The following is a 17,546-nucleotide window of genomic DNA, read 5'->3' as shown; positions in this document are numbered from 1 at the left end:
CCAGACTAGGACTGGGGCTCATGTCGTGAGTCTGCTAGTTCCTACTGTGTGACCTTGGGAGAGTGATTTCCTCCTCTGGGCTCATGTAGAATGAGGGCATTAGGTCAGGGGTGGGGAGCCTGCAGCCTCGAGGCCACACATGGCCCTCTAGGTCCTCAAGTTCGTCCCTTAATAAACAAATCCCCTTAATAAAAGGATAATAAGAGGATTAGAGGGCCCTAGATGATTAGCAAGCCCACCCTTGGCTCTGAGGCCCCTCAGAGCTCTGAATCTCTCTGGCTCTGGCAGCTGCCCAGCACCCACTGACCTTTACATTGCATTTCCTCTAGGGAGGCCTCTCCCTGACAGGCTCCTCCCCAGACTTTGACAAACCTGAAGAGCCAGGTAGCAGGGCTTGGCCCTCAGGTGGAGGAGAAGAGGTTGCTCCCTGCTGGAGCTGCAGCAACATAGGAGCGTGGGATCAAAGGCTGCAAGGACCCTTAGAAATTGTCTCCTCCAGCCCCCTCATTTTACAGATGGAGACGTGAGCCCAGAGAAGGTCCCACAGCTAGGAAGCAGCAGGGCTGGGAGCCTCTTTCTCCAGATGGAGCACTTGCCTCCTGACACCATGCTCCAGATCCTCCCCGATGCTGGGGCTCTGCCCCTGGGAGATGCAGCTGGGGAGATGCCTGAGGAGGACATCGAAGCCCTCATGGAGGAGATGGATTACCTCCCTGGCCACTTTCACCTGGACCTGAACCTGAACTTTGAGCCGGGCTCCCGAGCCCCCTTCCGAGGCCGGGATATGAAGCTGCAGCGAGAGAGCCTTCGGACAGAGCTAGAGTTTGAGACTGGGCCCCTGCAGTATGCAGTACGGAACCTCCTGGGTGTCTTCACCTTCTACTTGGACGAGCTGGAGCAGGCCCGGGAGCTCTTCCTGCAGGTGACCCAGGAGGCACCGGACAACCTGAATGCCTGGGCCAACCTGGCTTATGTCTACGACCAGCTGGGCCTGGAGCAGGAGGGGGCCCAGTGCATGGAGACATTGTCCAGCCTCATGGGCCTGGAGGCCGAGGAGGAAAGGATGGCCAGTGGAGACCTCAAGCTCCGGGCAGCCCGGTGCCTGGCTGAGCAGGGCTATGCCTCGGCCTTCGACGTGGGCTTCGTGAGCGAGAGTGACCAGGTCCAGAAGCTGGCTGCCGGCATCGCCCTCTACGACAAAGGCCTGGTGTATGGACAGAAGAAGGTCAGTGACCCACCCCAGACCCTTTCAGGGGTGCTTTGGTCCTCTGGGGGACTTGGAGGGATGATGGGATAAAGGCATGGGTTTGGGAGGCTGAGGAAAGATGGAACCAGTGTTCCAGGAGGCAGACAACAAGCATTCATTAAGCACCGACTGTATGGACTTAGCCACTCATTCATTTATCATCCAGCACACATAGATTCCTAAGACAACAAAGCTGAGAGAGATCGTCTGAGCTAGAGCTTCATAGACTGTCAGAGCTGGAAGGGACCTTGAACGTAGAAGGTTTGAGCTAGGAGGGATCTCGCAGGACATCTAGCCTAACTTTCCACCCACGTTAAGAGTCCCATACAGTTCATCTTTCACCAGTGATCGTCCAGACATTGCATAAAGGTGTCCGGGGGGAGGAGGGGATAGTCAGCCAATCGGTCAGAAAGCATTTATTAATCACTTACTGTGTGCCTGGCACACACGGAGGGTGCAATGAAAGACAAGTGCAGGGCCAGCTAGGTGGTGCAGTGGATAGAGCACCGGCCTTGGATTCAGGAGGACCTGAGTTCAAATCTGGACTCATAAAAAAAAAAAAGAAAGACAAGTACAGTCCTTGCCCCTAAGAAGCTGAGGTGCTTTTGGGCTGTTACAAGGTCTAGACAGAGTAAAGGGCGGGAACCTCAGTTCCTCCATCCTCACGTTTATCAGGTCACATCTGGATGGTTGTTCCTGATTCTGGGTGCCCGATTTTAGGAAGGAGTTTGACAAGCTAGAGGACAATCAGGACGATCAGAGGATGGGAGGACATGTCTTACAGTCATCTGTCTGTTGAAGGAACCGGGCCCATCTAGCCTGGAGAAGGAAGGACTCTGGAGCCCATGGTAGCTGCCTTCAGGTTTGTGGAGGAGAGACGGGACGTGCTCTTCTTGTCCACAAAAGGCAAACCCAGGAGCCGTGGGGGGAAGTTGCAGAGAAGCAGATGTAGTCTGTATGGCTGTCCCAAAGAGACTTGGGCTACCTCGGAAGACAGTGAGTTCCCCGTCCCTGAGGGTCTCCAAGCCAAAGCTGGGCTGTTAGTCCTCTCCACACGCTCTGCAATCCAGTGACACTGGCCTCCTTGCTATTTCAGATAAGATGCTCCATCTGCGTCTGGAGCCAGGCATTTTCACAGTCAGATAACACAATAACAGTAACAACTAAAACGCATGTAGCCTTTTAAAGTTGATGAAACATTTTGTACTTCTTCATTTATTGTCCTTCCTCTTCCCTGTTAGTGCCTTTCCTCTGAGGTTATTTGCCATTTACTTACATAAGATAGAAAAAGGACCACATATGTTTTTATTGTAATGTGTATTTTTAATTAAATTTAAATATTTAATTTATATTTTTTGTTGTCGTAGTAGTTGCACGTTGTCTTCCATGTTAGATGGTGAGCTCCTTGAAGGTAGGGACCATTGTTTTCCTCTTTCGTTGTATCCACAGTACTTAGTACTCTGCCTGACACATATAGGAGCTTAATAAATGCTTGCTGACTTGATGAGTTGATTCTTAAACAGGGTCAGGGCTGGAAGAGATTGTATGATGTCCCTTCCAGTTCTGAGATGCTTGGGTTCTGCTGGGGGATACATTTTGTCCCTGAGGCTGAGATGTCTTGGGTAAAATGATTAACTGTTGAGAAAGGAAGGCAGATGCATTCTGTAAATGTGAAATACACTATTTCTAGATCATATAGAACACAGGACCTTCGGTGGCTCCCCACTGCCATCCCCCCCCCAAGTCCAAACTCTTGAGCCTAGAATCCAAAGCCACCCCACGGTCTGGCCCCAGCCAACCTTGCCAGCCTTATATGCCACTATTCCCCTTCATGAGTTGTAAACTGCAGCCCAGTTGGGATGACCATTGCCCCTTTAGACAGCCTATGGTCTGCTCCCTGCATGGCACTCATGCATTCCCTCCCCCATGAATGGCTTCCTCTTATCTCTGCCTGGTGAAGTGTTTCCCATATCTCAAGGCTCAGTCTGGGTACCTCCTTTTCTGGGAAGCCTGCCTCGATTCCCCCTAGCCAACAGTGATTTCCTTCCTCCTCAGAAGCCCCACAGTCCTTTGCCTGTGCCTCTCTATCACTCATTTTCAGCAGATTTCCATGGATTGCAGGAAAATCTTTGCTCATCATACCTCCCTGACCAGACCGTAAAGTCCTAAAGGTCTAGGGTCCTGGCACATTTTTCTTTGTATCTCCCCTGCTCTGAACATAGGGCCTTGAACATGGAAGTGGTCTAAGACGTATTGGTGGAAATAAATGTACTATGTCCTGTTTTAGCTATAGAGACTGAACCTGTGATTTCCCTAGAATAGGGCACTCCCATATGAGGAAAGGCCCTCTGCGGAAGCAGGCTGGCACCTTCTCTGAAGTGTATGGTGTTAGAGAATTGCCCGGAGCCTTGGAAAGCAAAGTGATTTGTTCACAGTCACATATACACAGTTTTGCTGACTCAGAAGCCAGCTTCCCATCCACGGTTCCAAGCTGCCTTTTCATTCTGGGTTCTAACCAGGCTATGGACCCAGCCAGCACCGTACTGGGAACATAATAACACTTAGTAATGCCTGCTGCTGCTTGTCAGCTCTAACACCTTGCGAGTCTTCTTTATAAATATTAAACAGTATAGAAAGGTGACCACGCCTATGTACTCTGAAGTCCTCTCCTCAGCCCTCGGGTCACACTCTCCCTGGATCAGAATGGCAGGGCTGAAGCTGGACTTTCGGAGGTCACGCAGTCCAACATCTCCCTGTTTACAGATGAGCAAACAAGCCCGTGGCTGAGGGACATTCAGACAGTCAATCGAGCATTTAGTGAGTGCGTACTATGTTCTTACACACACACACACCCACACACACACACACACACACACATCAGTTTCAGGGGAGGGATGACCAGGGTAGGCTGCCTAGAGGAGGTGAGGAACAGGGACCACTTTGGAGGTCCAATCATTGGATTTTCTAGAAGCTGCTCAGTACAGACCTCACATTGGCGGGGAATGGGGAGGACAGAGATAGTGGAGAAACCTGTTTGCAGTGGGCCCCAGGAAGATACTGGGGAAATGGACTGAGAACAGCTTAGTGGGGTGTGTTGCCTTGGGGCCCTGAGGGAGGCTGACTCAGGCTGGGTGGAACCTCCAGGAACATCTCTCCAAGCTCCCTGTCCTTTCTCTGGCCTCCTCAGAAGACCTGGGTCTGAGCCCTAGCTCTGACACTCACTGACAAAGCCCTCAAAGCTCTCTGGGCCTCAGCTTCCTTGTCTGTAAAATGGGCTATAACAATAATAAAGGCCATGGGGATATTTCAGGGAAACCTCTCTTCAAACAGCAAAGGACATTGAAAAGTGAATCATAATTTCAGCTATCTCCATCATGGTTCATAAGGGGCCATGGTAGGAGAGGAGGGAAGAGGGAACCCCTTGACATTAGTGTGCTTGCCTCTGGCCCCAAGGGATGTTACTGTTCATGCACATTCATTCATTCATTCATTCATTCATTCATTCATTCATTCATTCATTCACTCCTAACATAAATTAAGACGTTCAAAACCTCCTTCTATTGCCACTAGCATCCAATACAAATTCCACTCCTTGGCATTTCTCACAGTCTCGTTGAAGAAATAAGACATGAACAGGGTGACTCATCCCTTACTGAGTATATTATATCTTATGAATTGTTTGAGACCAAGAAAGGTTCCATGATTTGTCCACGGTCACAAGATTAGTGCCTATTAGAGGTGGGATTTGAACTGAGATCTTCCTTCTGCTCTAAGTATGGTGCCCTAGCTACACCTGGCTTCCTCTTGAAATGGACCTAAGGAGCTTATGTAGAAAGTAGACTGTTGGAAGGACATACAAAGAGATGCAAACAGTGCTCCAGAGGCTCAGAGAAGCATGAGGATGAGGATGATGATGATGATGATGACATCTAACATTTTTGTGATCCTTTACAATTTGCAAAGCACATTACAAATATTATTTCATTTGATCCTTATAAAAATCCTGAGAAGTAGGTGCTATCATAATCCCATTTTATAGTTGAGGAAACTGAGGCAAAATAAAGTTAAGTGACTTTTCTAGAGTCACACAGCTATTGTTTGAGGCTGGATTTGAACTCAGGCTTTTCAGACTCTAGGTCCAGGGCTTTATCCACTGCACCACCCTGCTGACCCAAGAAAGGAAGGAGAGAGCCTCTCTGGCTAGGGGGATAGACAGGGAAAGTTTTGTATGGGAGATGGCACCCAAGCTAGACCTTGAAGGAAGAGGGGGAGGATTTCCACAGAAATGAGGGATGAGAGTTAGGCACTCTGGCTGTGGGACTAGTGTATGCAAAGGCATGGAGGTAGAACAATATGAGCTATCTTCAGAAGGAAATGAGTCATCCAGTCTAGAAACCAAGAATGACTGTAAGGAGCAGTGAGAGATAAAGCTGAAAGGGGGGGTTGAGGGCAAATGACCAGATGTGAGGCTAAGGAATGTGAACTTCACCCTGGAAACAGTGAGGACTTCTGAGAAAGGCAGACTATGAATTGGGAAAATGAATCGGGTCGCCTTGCAGGGCGGGTTAGAGAGGGGAGCGAGAAGGAGACTAGAAAGGGGAGTAGTACCTAGTCTACTGAAGGGTGAGAAGGGCCTGAACAGGTGATGTACAGCGAGTCAATGGTGCCTACAATCCATCAGTCCTGGCAACCGATCAGATGTGGGGGAAAGGGAGGGGGAGGGAAGAATCGAGGATGACTCTTAGGAGGTAAAAGTAGGGTGTGTGTTTGGACGCCTTCTCCAGTCGGGTGTTGTTCCTTTCTCTTCCTTTCCCTCTCTCCTCCTACCCTTCTGTTTCTTCCTTTTCAGTAAACATGACAGGTGACCTGGCATAGAGGCTAGAAAGTTGGCCTCGGATCCAGGAAGACCTGGGTTCAAGTCCTGACTCTGACACTTGTCTGTTGGCTAGGTGACCCTAGGCAAGTGTCTTAACCTCTCAATGCTTCCAGGCCATTCTAAGATTAAAAGTTGAAGGATGTGAGAGGGGGAATTTCTTGATCCAAGAGCTCTTAATACCAGTGAAATCACAGGTCCAGTCCCTCTGCCCCTCCAAGAATCAATGAGAGGAAGCATTGTTAGCTGAGACAATCAGCAACGACCTCAGGAGGCAGAGGGCGCTTGAACTGAGCCCTGAAGGAAAGTAAGAAATCCAAGAGACAGAAATATGGAAGAAGAGCATTCTAGGCATGGGGGACAGCTGTGCAAAGGCAAACAGATGGTACATAGAAAATAGAAAATGGTTGAAATATGTAATAGGCTTAGAAAGGCTGCCAATAGGCATTGTGAGAGGGAGTTTCCACACTGGGAGTTACTTCCCAGTAAAGCACTTTTAGCAAACTTCCTGACACATAGTAGGCACCTAAGAAATCTTTGTTTCCTTCCTACCTTTTAACCCCACCCTCCAATACACAACTAGCCATAACAGAGACAGGCATCCTGGTATAGTGAATTTCCTAGAGCCAACCTCAAACCAAGGAGACTCAAATCCAAATTCTTCAAACGCGTACTGTCGGTGTAGCCATGGGCAAGTCCCCTAACCTCTCAGTGGACCTGGGCAACTCTCTAAGGTGGGCAGTTAAGATCTTCGCTTGCCTGAGGTCATGGGACCACAGATTTGGAGCTAGAAAGGACCTTCCAAATCACTAAGCCAACCCCCTAATCCTACAGATGGGGTAATTCAGGCCTAGAGAGTCACCCAAGTAAATAGTGTCCTCACACTGGGAGTTTCCCATACTGATTTTAATTTGGACACAAAACAATGAAAATGGCAAAAATATGAAATTGGCATATTTGAAGATCTTGATTGGATTGATTGAAATTAGATTGATTGTAATTAGAAATTACAGCATCCCATTTGAAATCAATTGACTGAAACTCACCTCCTCTTTTTCATCCTTGTGCTTTGAGGGAGCTCTGAGGCAACCCCTGCCCACAGCTGCATGTCCTAGCCCGTGCAGACCCTTCTCCTTTCTGTTCCTTGACCTTGTCTTCCCATAAATGCTCCTTGGAAAATCCCCAGCAGGCCCCCAGATTGGCAGCCTGCCCCTGGCTCTTTGAATATCTCACATATACCACTGCAGCCCTTGGAGTGTTATTGGCACAAGTGACCACCCTCCTCCTCTACTCACACATTGCCTTGAGGACTTTTAGCCAGTTCCTCCTCAAGGGAGTTACCTCCTCACAGGGAACACCCCTCAGCCTGCTGACACCCACCATGCCCTTAGGTCACTTACAGTTTTGTTTTGTTTTTTTTAATTTAAAAGTTTTATTTTTTCCAATTCCACTTAAAAACAATTGTTCACCTTTCTTGTTTTGTTTTGTTTTTACAATTTTGAGTTCCAGATTCTCTCTCATGCACCCTCCCACCTTTCCTCCCCTCCCTTCTCATTGAAAAGGCAAGTGATTTGATAAAGGCTATTATACATGTGCAGTCATGCAAAATTTATTTCCATGTTAGTCATGTTGAGAAAGAAAACAGACCCCAAAACCCCAAGAAAAATAAAGTTTAAAAAACAATATCTTCAATCTGCATTCAGATTCCATCAGTTCTTTCTCTAGAGGTGGATAGATTTTTTCATCATAGGTTCTTCAGAATTGTCTTGGATCTTTGTGTTGCAGAAAATGGCTAAATCGCTCACAGTTGATCATCTTACAATGTTGCTGTTACTGTATACAATGTTCTCCTGGTTCTGCTCACTTCACTTTGTATCATGATGTTCATGTAAGTCTTTCCAGGTTTTTTTTGAAACCGTCCTCCTCCTCATTTCTTACATGACAATAGTATTCCAACACAATCATATACCACAACTTGTTCAGCCATTACCCACCCATTCACTTGATGGACATCACCTCAATTTCCAATTCTTTGCCACCACAGAAAGAGCTGCTATAAATATTTTTGTACATGTGGGTCCTTTCCCCTTTTTATGATCTCTTTGGGATAGTCAAAGGGTATGCACAGATCTACAGCCCCTTGGTCATGGTTCCAAATTGCTCTTCAGAATGGTTGGATCAGTTTACAACTCCACCAACCATGCATTAGTGTCCCAATTTTCCCACATCCCCTCCAACATTTGTCATTTTCCTTTTCTGTCATATTAGCCAATCTGATAGGTGTGATGTGGTACCTCAGAGTTGTTTTAATTTGCATTTCTCTAATCAGTGGTGATTTAGAGCATTTTTTCACATGACTATAGGTAGCTTTGATTTCTTCATCCAAAAACTGCCTATTCATTTCCTTTGATCACTTATCAATTGGAGAATGACTTGTATTATTATAAATTTGACTCAATTTTCCATATATTTGAGAAATGAGGCCTTCATCAGAGAAACGTGCTGTAAAAATTTTAACCCAGTTTCCTGCTTTCCTTTTAATCTTGGCTGCATTGGTTTTGTTTATGCAACAACTTTTTAATTTAATTATTCAAAATTATCCATCTTATATCCCATAATGCTCTCTATCTCTTGTCACCTACAATTCATATTCTTTTGAGATATTATACAACCACAGGCTGAAAGTTGGAAGGCACTTCACAATCCATTTAGTCATTTTACAGATGAGGAAACTGAGGGCCCAGGGAAGATAGTTGACCTGCCCAAGGTCACATAGGTAGTAAGTGGCAGAGCTGGAATTTAAACCCAGATCCTCTGACCCTAAATCCAGCATGCTTTCCACTGTACCATGTTATCTCTTCATGTTCCACAAAGTACATAGAGAAGGTCAGGAGTCCTAGGAAACAATTATTTCATTCATATATACACAGAAGTAAACACACAAACACTCCTCCAAAATATTGACTTGTTTCTTATTTATGAGTAGCCCTTTGATGATTTTCCTCCCTCTACGGGTCAGCAGAACCTAGATTTAAAAAACAAAAACCGAAAAGCCCTCCTGGCCCCATCTCTGCTAAGAGAGTGGCTCAGGCTCTGTTCTGGTCAGCGGATGAGTCCTGAAGGTGAAGATCAGACCCTCCAAGTTGTTGGGGTCAGCAGACTAATCAGAAAGGGGAGGAGGGCCAGAGGGGGAGCAGGAAGAAGCTGTTTGCTGGATTCCCAGCTTTGCCTCTGGCAGCTGCACAAATAAAGGTGTGGCTGAACCAAACACACTCAGCCTGGTGGGGAAGGCAGGAGTCAACCTCTCAGGGTCAATGTCCTGGTGAGACAGACTCGGAGCTGGGGTCACCAAGGAAGTAGCTTCTGAGCTAGGGGAGAAAAAGTATACCACAGACCTACTGGATATTCAAGGGGGAGGGGAGGAAGAGGAAGAGAGGCACAATAGAAAGGGGATGGTGAGAATAAAGTCATAGGGAATGGTGGGCCCATGGGGTCTTTGGCTTCTAAGATGTTTGAGCCGGCAGAGAGGGACCTTAGAATTCAGAATGTGGGAGACATCGAGCCTTCCCCCCCACCTCATTTCTGACCAAGAATCCCCTCTAGACAAGCCTCCAGTAGAAGGACCTCACTATTCCTGTGGGGAGCCCAGCCCACTTTGGAGCAGCCTTGATTGCCAGCTCCAACTGCCATCAGCCAAGCATTTGCTTCATCACGGCACCAGGCACACTGCTCTGCACACCCAAGCTACTTAAAACCTTCCTTTGTGGATCTAAGTTGTCAAGTGACCTTCCCTTTCCTCAAGGATTTTTAGTGAGCGGGAACTCGCTACTATTTGTTCTAGGGCTGGACAGCTTTAATCAGCGGGATGTGCAAGTATCCCATTCCTTTCTGTGGCTTTCCTTCCCCCCACCTGCTGGCCCCATTATTCCCGGCTCTGTGGTCCCTCATCCTTGACCTCCTCATGTGTATCATAATGGAGCTGATTGAATGATGTCCAAGGTCCCTTCCAGATCTAAAATTATGATCAGACCTACCATCTGCATGTTATTGTTGAGTCATGTCTGACTCTAGGTGACTTTGTCCACAAGGTTTTCTTGGCAAAGATACTGGAGTGGTTTGTCATTTCCTTATCCAGTGTCTCCCCATTTTACAGATGAGGAACTGAGGCAAATAGGGGTTAAGTGACTTGTCATTGTTGGTCATACAGCTAGTAAGTGTCTGAGGCTGGATTTGAACTTAGGTCTTCCTAATTCCAAGCCCAGTGCTCCATCCAGTGCACCACGTAGGTGCCCAATCATCCATATGACAGTCCTTCAAACATTGATCTGTACCACCCTTGTGCCAGTCTTTTTTCTCCAGGCTAAAAGACACCACATCCTTCAATGAATCCTCACATGGCATTGTTTGAAGCCCCTCCACCATCAGTCAGTCTGTGAACATTTATTAAGCACCTACTATGTGCCACCAAGGCTACCCTCTAGCTTATCAACATCCTTTCTTCCAAAATGTGGGGCTCAGATTTGACCATATTATTCCAGATGCAGTCTGACCTGGTCAGAGGACAGAGGGACTATCACCTTGGTGGTCCAAGACATCACACCTTTCTCAGATGCCATTGCCTTAGGCTGCCATATTGATTTCTACTGATCTTGCAGTCCACCAAAACTCCCAGATCCTCTTCAGATGAGCTGCTTTCCAGCGGTCACCCTCCATAGGAATAGGTGTCCTTTACTAGGTAAGGAAGCTGAGACCCATAGATGGGTCATCATTTATTTTAAAAATTGGTTTTGTGGGGTTTTAGATTTATCATCATAAAATCACCAAACCAGGAAGCCTTTGGGGGAGATGCAGAGAAGACTTGGACTAGAGGGCTTCCCAAACTATTCCAATGGGTCTGGGAAGGTGGGTGGTGGTTTCCAGAGATGAGTGAATTAGGAAAATTTCTGAGTGGAAGCTTTGGGGATCCCAAGTCTTTTTCTGAGAGGCTGTGGTTGCCGTGTCCTCCTTCTTCTGCTTGCTTCTTCCATCATCTCCCTCCCCTACACACACACACACACACACACACACACACACACACACCACTTTCCAAGCTGACCCTGATCCTTCAATAGCCAATGAAATTCTGAAGAGTGAAGCCATTCACAATTGGCCATCTCAGAATGCTGGCGGACTACATGTTCAATGTTTTTCTTGGCTGGCACATTTAACTGAGGCTTAGTAGCATCATCAGTGGGTACCGCCGAGGCCAGTGGGATTTAGTGGTGGTCCCTCCAGAGGGAGAACCACAGCATTGAAAGCTGGAGGTCACCTAGTCCAGCCCCTTCTTTTTACAAAAAAGAAAACTGAGGCCCAGAGGTGGTTAGGGACTGCCTAAGGTCACACGGGTAGCAAGGAACAGAGCTAGGATCAGAACCCATTTCTTCTGACAGTTCAGTTCAGTTCAGCAAGCACTTATTGTGACCTAAGTCCTGAATCTACTATGACAAAAATGAAACAATCCCTACCCTCAAGGAGCTTACATTCTATTGGGGGGGCATACACAGGGAAATACCAATATATTAAAAGTAAATGCAAATTAATTTTGAAGGAGATAGTGGGGAGCAATCAGGGGAAGCCTTGTGGAGCAAGAAACGTTTGAGCTGAGTCTTGAAGGACTTCAGAGAGGCAGAGATGAGGACAGAGAATGACATGGGCTTGAGGGAGAAAGAATGTGGCTTTCCTGCAGATGGTGGAGATCCCTGTCTTCCTAGTTTGTGTCTTGAGCATTCCTTGCTCCATAATATGTCTTAGTCATTGGTGTTTTCCTATCTTTACTAATTTTTCCGGCCTTACTTCCTGGATCAGGACTTCTTGTGACAGCCAGGCTCTGTGTGCTTCTAGAAGGGTGGTGGGGACTCTCTTTGGTACAGATCTGTATGACCTGGGCTTTGGGCAAAGAGGTAATGTTCTTCAAGGATCTCAGGGGAACCTCCAGCCAGTGGACAGCATCTGTCCTCCTGAGCAGGCTTTCCTGGATGAACCTCTCCCCTAGTACCCTGGCTACCCCTTTGGTGCTGACCTAGGCTGAAAAATGTGCTGACTGAAGTCTTTCTTTGTATTTCTAGATCATGCCTCAGTCTGGTGCTCTTTCTTCTACCCTCGCTGGAGCAGCTGTTTCCAGGGGGCTCAGCTATTTCCTCTATGTATTCTATTCTGTTTCCTCTTTGCCATCTTAGGGAAGAGAGTTGAGGGACAAGGCATGTGCAAAGGCATGGATAGAGAATGGATAGAGAACTACAAATAGGTCATTTCAGCTGGAGCCTCCAGTGGAAAGGAATAATGTGAAATCAGTTTGGCCAGGTTAGATGGAGTCCAATTGTTTTTTTTTCAATTTTTTTAAAATACAAATTTATTTATTTTTAGTTTTCAACATTCACTTCCACAAGTTTTTGAGTTCCAAATTTTCACCCCATCTCACCCTCACCCAAGATGGCATGCATTCTGAATATCCCTTCCCTAGTCTGTCCTCTCTTCTATCTCTCCCCCTTCTCTTATCCCTTCCCCTTCTATTTTCCTGTAGGGCAGGATAGACTTCTGTACCCCATTCCTGTATTTCTTATTTCCAGTAGCATGTGAAAACATTTTTTTTAAACATATGTTTTTAAAACTTTAGGTTTCAAATTTTCTCTCTTCCTCCCTCCCCACCACCATTGAAAAGGCAAGCAACTCAATATAGGTTATACATGTGCAGTTATGCAAAACACTTCCATAGTAGACATGTTGTGAAAAACTAACTCTATTTCCCTTAATCCTATCCTGCCTCCCATTTATTCTATTCTTTCTTTTGACCCTGTCCTCCTCAGAAGTATTTCTTCTGATTACCCCTTTCCAATGCTCCTCTCTATCATCCCCTGCTCTCTTGTCCCTTCTCCCCTATTTTCCTGTAGGGTAAGACAGATTTCCATACCCAATTGAATGTGTATGTTACTCCTTAAGCCAAATCCTATGAGAATAAGATTCACTCATTCCCTCTCACCTTCCCTGCTTCCCCTCCACTGTAAGAGACTTTTCTGTTTTTTTTTGTGAGATAATTTACCCCATTCTACCTCTCCCTTTCTTCTTCCGAGTATATCCTCTCTCATCCCTTAATTTTATTCTCCAGATATGACCCCTTAATCTTCAACTCACCCTGTGCCTATCTATCTATCTATCTATCTATCTATCTATCTATCTATCTATCTATCTATCTATCTATCTATACATACATACATATATTTTTTCCTCAACTACCCTAATACTGACAAAGGTCTCATGAGTTATAAATATCATCTTTCCATGCAGGAATGTAAACAGTTCAATCTTAATAAGTCTCTTATGATTTCTCTTTCCTGTTTACCTCTTCATGTTCCACTTGAGTCTGTATTTGAAAGTCAAATTTTCTATTCAGCTCTGGTCTTTTCATCAGAATGCTTGAAAGTCCTCTATTTCACTGAATGACCATTTTTTCCCCTGAAGGATTATACTCAGTTTTGCTGGGTAGGTGATTCTTGGTTGTAATCCTATCTCCTTTGCCCTCTGGAATATTATATTCCATGCCCTGCGGTCCTTTAATGTAGAAGCTGCTAAATCTTGTGCTTTCCTGATTGTGTTTCTAAAGTACTTGAATTGTTTCCTTCTGGCAGCTTGTAATATTTTCTCCTTGACCTGGGAACTCTGGAATTTGGCTACAATATTCCTAGGAGTTTTCCTTTGGGATCTCTTTCAGGAGGAGATCTGTGGATTCTTTCAATTTCTATTTTGCCCTCTGGTTCTAAATATCAGGGCAGTTTTCCTTGATAATTTCTTGAAAGATGATGTCTAGGCTCTTTTTTTGATCATGGCTTTCAGATAGTCCAATAATTTTTAAATTCTCTCTCCTGGATCTATTTTCCAGGTCAGTTGTTTTTTCCAATGAGATATTTCACATTGTTTTCTAATTTTTCATTCTTTTGGATTTGTTTTACAGTGTCTTGATTTCTCATAAAGTCACTAGCTTCCAATTGCTCTATCCTAATTTTTAAGGAAGTATTTCTTCAGTAATCTTTTGGACTTCCTTTTCCATTTGGCCAATTTTTCTTTTTAGGGCATTTTTCCTCATTGGCTTTTTGGACCTCTTTTGCCATTTGGGTTAGGCTATTTTTTAAGGTGTTATTTTCTTCAGTATTTTTTTGGGTCTCCTTTAGCAAGCTGTTGACTTGTTTTTCATGATTTTCTTGCATCACTCTCATTTCTTTCCCAGTTTTTCCTCTACTTCTTACTTGCTTCTCAAAATCCCTTTTGAGCTCTTCCAAGGCCTGGGACTGATTCATATTTTTTTGGAGGCTTTGGATGTAGGAGCTTTGACTTTGTTTCTTCTTCTGGTTGTATATTTTGATCTTCTTTGTCACCAAAGTAAGATAATATAGTCTGACTCTTTTTGTGCTGCTTGCTCATGATCCAGCCAATTACTTGAGTTTAAACTCTTTGTTAAGGTAAGAGTCTGCTTCCGATGTGGAGAATGTACTGTCCCAAGCTTCGGGGGTTTGTACAGCTGTTTTCAGAGATACTTGTAGGGACCTGTAAATTTTCAGTTCTTCCAAGGTGGTATGATAAGGGGCGAGGTGATTACTCCTTTCCTGGCCTGTGCTCTAGTCTATTAGTGACCACAAGCACTCCTTTCTGTCCTGGAACTGTGAGGAAGGTTTCTTCTCTACTGCCACTACAAGCTCCACCACACCAGCACTCCTCCTCACCCCAGCACTGCCACCCAGAACTGTGACCCAATTCAGACACGGGCAAAGCAAGAGATTCCTGCCTCAGCACTGGCAAAGAGATCCCTGCAGTCCCTCTCTGATCAGCCACTGGATTCCCCCTCAGTCTGTGGGCCAGAAGCTCGGGAAGCAGCTGCCCCCCCGCAGGGCCACGCTCTTGGGGAATGGAGCTGAAACCCCACCTTCCTCTCTGAGCACTGCAGAAACAGTCTTTTCCCACTGACCTTCTAAGTTGTCTTTGGCATTCGTGGATTGAGGAGTCTGGAAACCGCCACAGCTGCCCGCGATTCAGTCCTCTGAGGCCTGCTCCAGGTTTGCTTGGACCTGTGCGCCCACGCACGCGCTGCACTGCGCTCCCAGCCCAGCACGATACACCTTTCTGATCAGTCATCCAGATTGTCTTGGGCTGGAAATTTGTTTCACTCTGTCTTTTTGTGGGTTCTGCTGCTTCAGAATTTGTTTAGAGCCATTTTTTATGAGTATTTGGAGGGGTTTGGGGGAGAGCTCAAGCAAGTCACTGCTTTCATTCCGCCATCTTGGCTCTGCCCCCCGATGGAGTCCAATTGTGAAAGGTTCTAGATACCAAACGGGGAGTTTGTATTTTACTGTGTTGTATCACTTGGGGGCGATAGGGAGCCCCTCAGATTTTGGAGGAGGAAAATAACATGGTTAGACTTATTCTTTGGGATTAGACATTGGTATGGAGGATGGACTGTATGGCGAGGAATTAATCACAGAGGGGCTAGCTTCCTTGGGAGGAGACTCTCTGGGCTTAGTTAAGCTGCACCTCAAAAATCAGATGCCATCTGTGGCTAGAACTGTACTCAAAACTGTTCCTGTATGGTAAAGCCTGCTTTTTTCTGCTGGCAGAGAAGGGCAAGCTTCATAGAATAATGGGGCATCATATGGCAAGAGCAAAGGAAAGCCATGGATGGCCAGAGAGATTCCCTGAAATCTTTACCATGCCCAGAGACCAAGGTCCTCGCCATCTTTGATGAGCCTGTGGTGAACTTGTGGGTAAGACATGGATGAGAGTTACACAAGATGTTGATGGGCTGCAATCTGTGCCATTGGATGGAGTGTCCACACCAATGAGATCACAAATCCTTTGGCATCTCTTGAGTATTTGGCCGGAGGATGAACCAGAAGGGGAAGAGTCTTGAGACCAGGAAACCCGTTAGGGGGCTATCACAGTGGTGCAGGTGAGAGGAAATGACCAGAGAACCAGAGAATTATGGAGTTAGATGTGAAAGGGACCTTAGAGGCTAGCCCCAAGGGATCTGAGGGACAGGGAAGTGAGGGTCACACAGCCAGGAAGTGGCTGAGGTGGGATCGAACCCAAGTCCTCTTGACTCCAGATCCAGCACTCTGTCCATGTTTTGTCTCATAAAAAAGGGAGGCAACCATTCAACAATCGATGAGGTTTCAGAGTAGAGCAGGGGCTGTGTGAGTGGAAAGAAGGGGATGACTGGAGAAATGTTGCCAAGACAGAGATGAGGTTTGGCCACAGATTGGTGAATAGGCATGAGGTGGCATGTTTGACGAGGAGGCGACAAGCCTGAGTGCTTGAAGGAATGGTGTTTGCCTGGAAATTAGGATAAGGTAACAAGCTCCGTTCTGGACACGTTGTGAGCAGGAGGCGAGTCTCTCAGGAGAGAGATGAGGGCTGGGTATGCAGATCTGGGAGTCATCAACCAAGATGATCACTGGACCTGTGGGAAGTGACGAGTCATCCAGAGAGGGAAGATAAGAGGGTCCAGGGTAGAGAGTGTGGGGGAGGGTGGAATGTGAATAATGATCCTGCAACAGACACTGAAAAAAGAAGAACAGAAACTGTATAGCACCTATTACGTGCCAGGTCCTGCGCTAAGCACTTTTACAAACATTATCTCAGTTGATCCTAATAACTCTACGAGGCAGTGCCGTTATTGTCACCATTTTACACTTAAGGAAAACTGAGGCAAATAAAGGTTAAGTCATAAGTGAGTAAATGTCTGAGGCTGGATTTGAACTGAGGTCTTCCTGACTGTGGGCCCAGTGCGCTATTCACCGTGTCACCAGCTGACTGAGAATGGATGGTCAGAAAAGGAAGAGAGAATAATGTCAGGAAAACTCAGTGTCAAGAGCTGGAGGGAAGAACACTTGCCCTGGAGGCAGGAGGATCTGAGTTCAAATCTTGCCTCAGACACTTACTAGCTGAGTGACCCTGGGCAAGTCACTTAACCTTGATTGCCTCAAAAAAAAAAGCTGTTAGGGAGGTGGTCAAGAAAGATCACCTGAGAAAGGTCCGTTGTGTGTAGCCATTGAGAGATCATTATTGACCTTAGAGAGCCGGTGCAGATGAGTGACTGAGAACAGAGATTCCAAACCCATCACTCTCTCCTACGCCCAACTCAACATGCTATGGCTTGTACTGCTGACTCTCCCAAGCTGGCTGGACCACACCTGCTTTCACTCTTTGATGCATTCAATTTGGGAATGTATCCTAGGCTGTCGAACTTCTCTTCCTGCCCTAATGACTTCATAAGGTGGAGGCCCCAGTAAACATCTTTTCCTATCTGTCTTACTGGGCCTAGGGAGGTAGTATAGTATATGGTAAAGTCTATTTACCCTGAAAGCAGAGGATCTGGATTCAAATCCTGCATCTGACACTTACCTG

At 46.1% G+C, this 17,546-nt stretch overlaps 1 protein-coding gene across 1 annotated transcript in view; it reads left to right on the top strand.

Moving 5' to 3' along the window:
* Window positions 1-583: 583 nt before the first annotated feature.
* The window catches only part of TTC22 (tetratricopeptide repeat domain 22), a 37,140-nt gene continuing 20,177 nt past the window's right edge, over window positions 584-17,546 (top strand). The window contains exon 1 of the mRNA XM_020976912.2: window positions 584-1,225. Within this exon, the coding sequence (XP_020832571.2) occupies window positions 584-1,225 (642 nt within the window). The remainder of the gene's footprint in view (window positions 1,226-17,546) is intronic.

Source organism: Phascolarctos cinereus, unplaced genomic scaffold (genome assembly GCF_003287225.1).
Source record: "Phascolarctos cinereus isolate Bilbo 61053 unplaced genomic scaffold, phaCin_HiC Scaffold_5;HRSCAF=322, whole genome shotgun sequence".
Taxonomy (NCBI): Eukaryota; Metazoa; Chordata; class Mammalia; order Diprotodontia; family Phascolarctidae; genus Phascolarctos; species Phascolarctos cinereus.
Note: the sequence above shows the minus strand (reverse complement) of the source record. Positions and strands in the feature narration are given on the sequence as shown.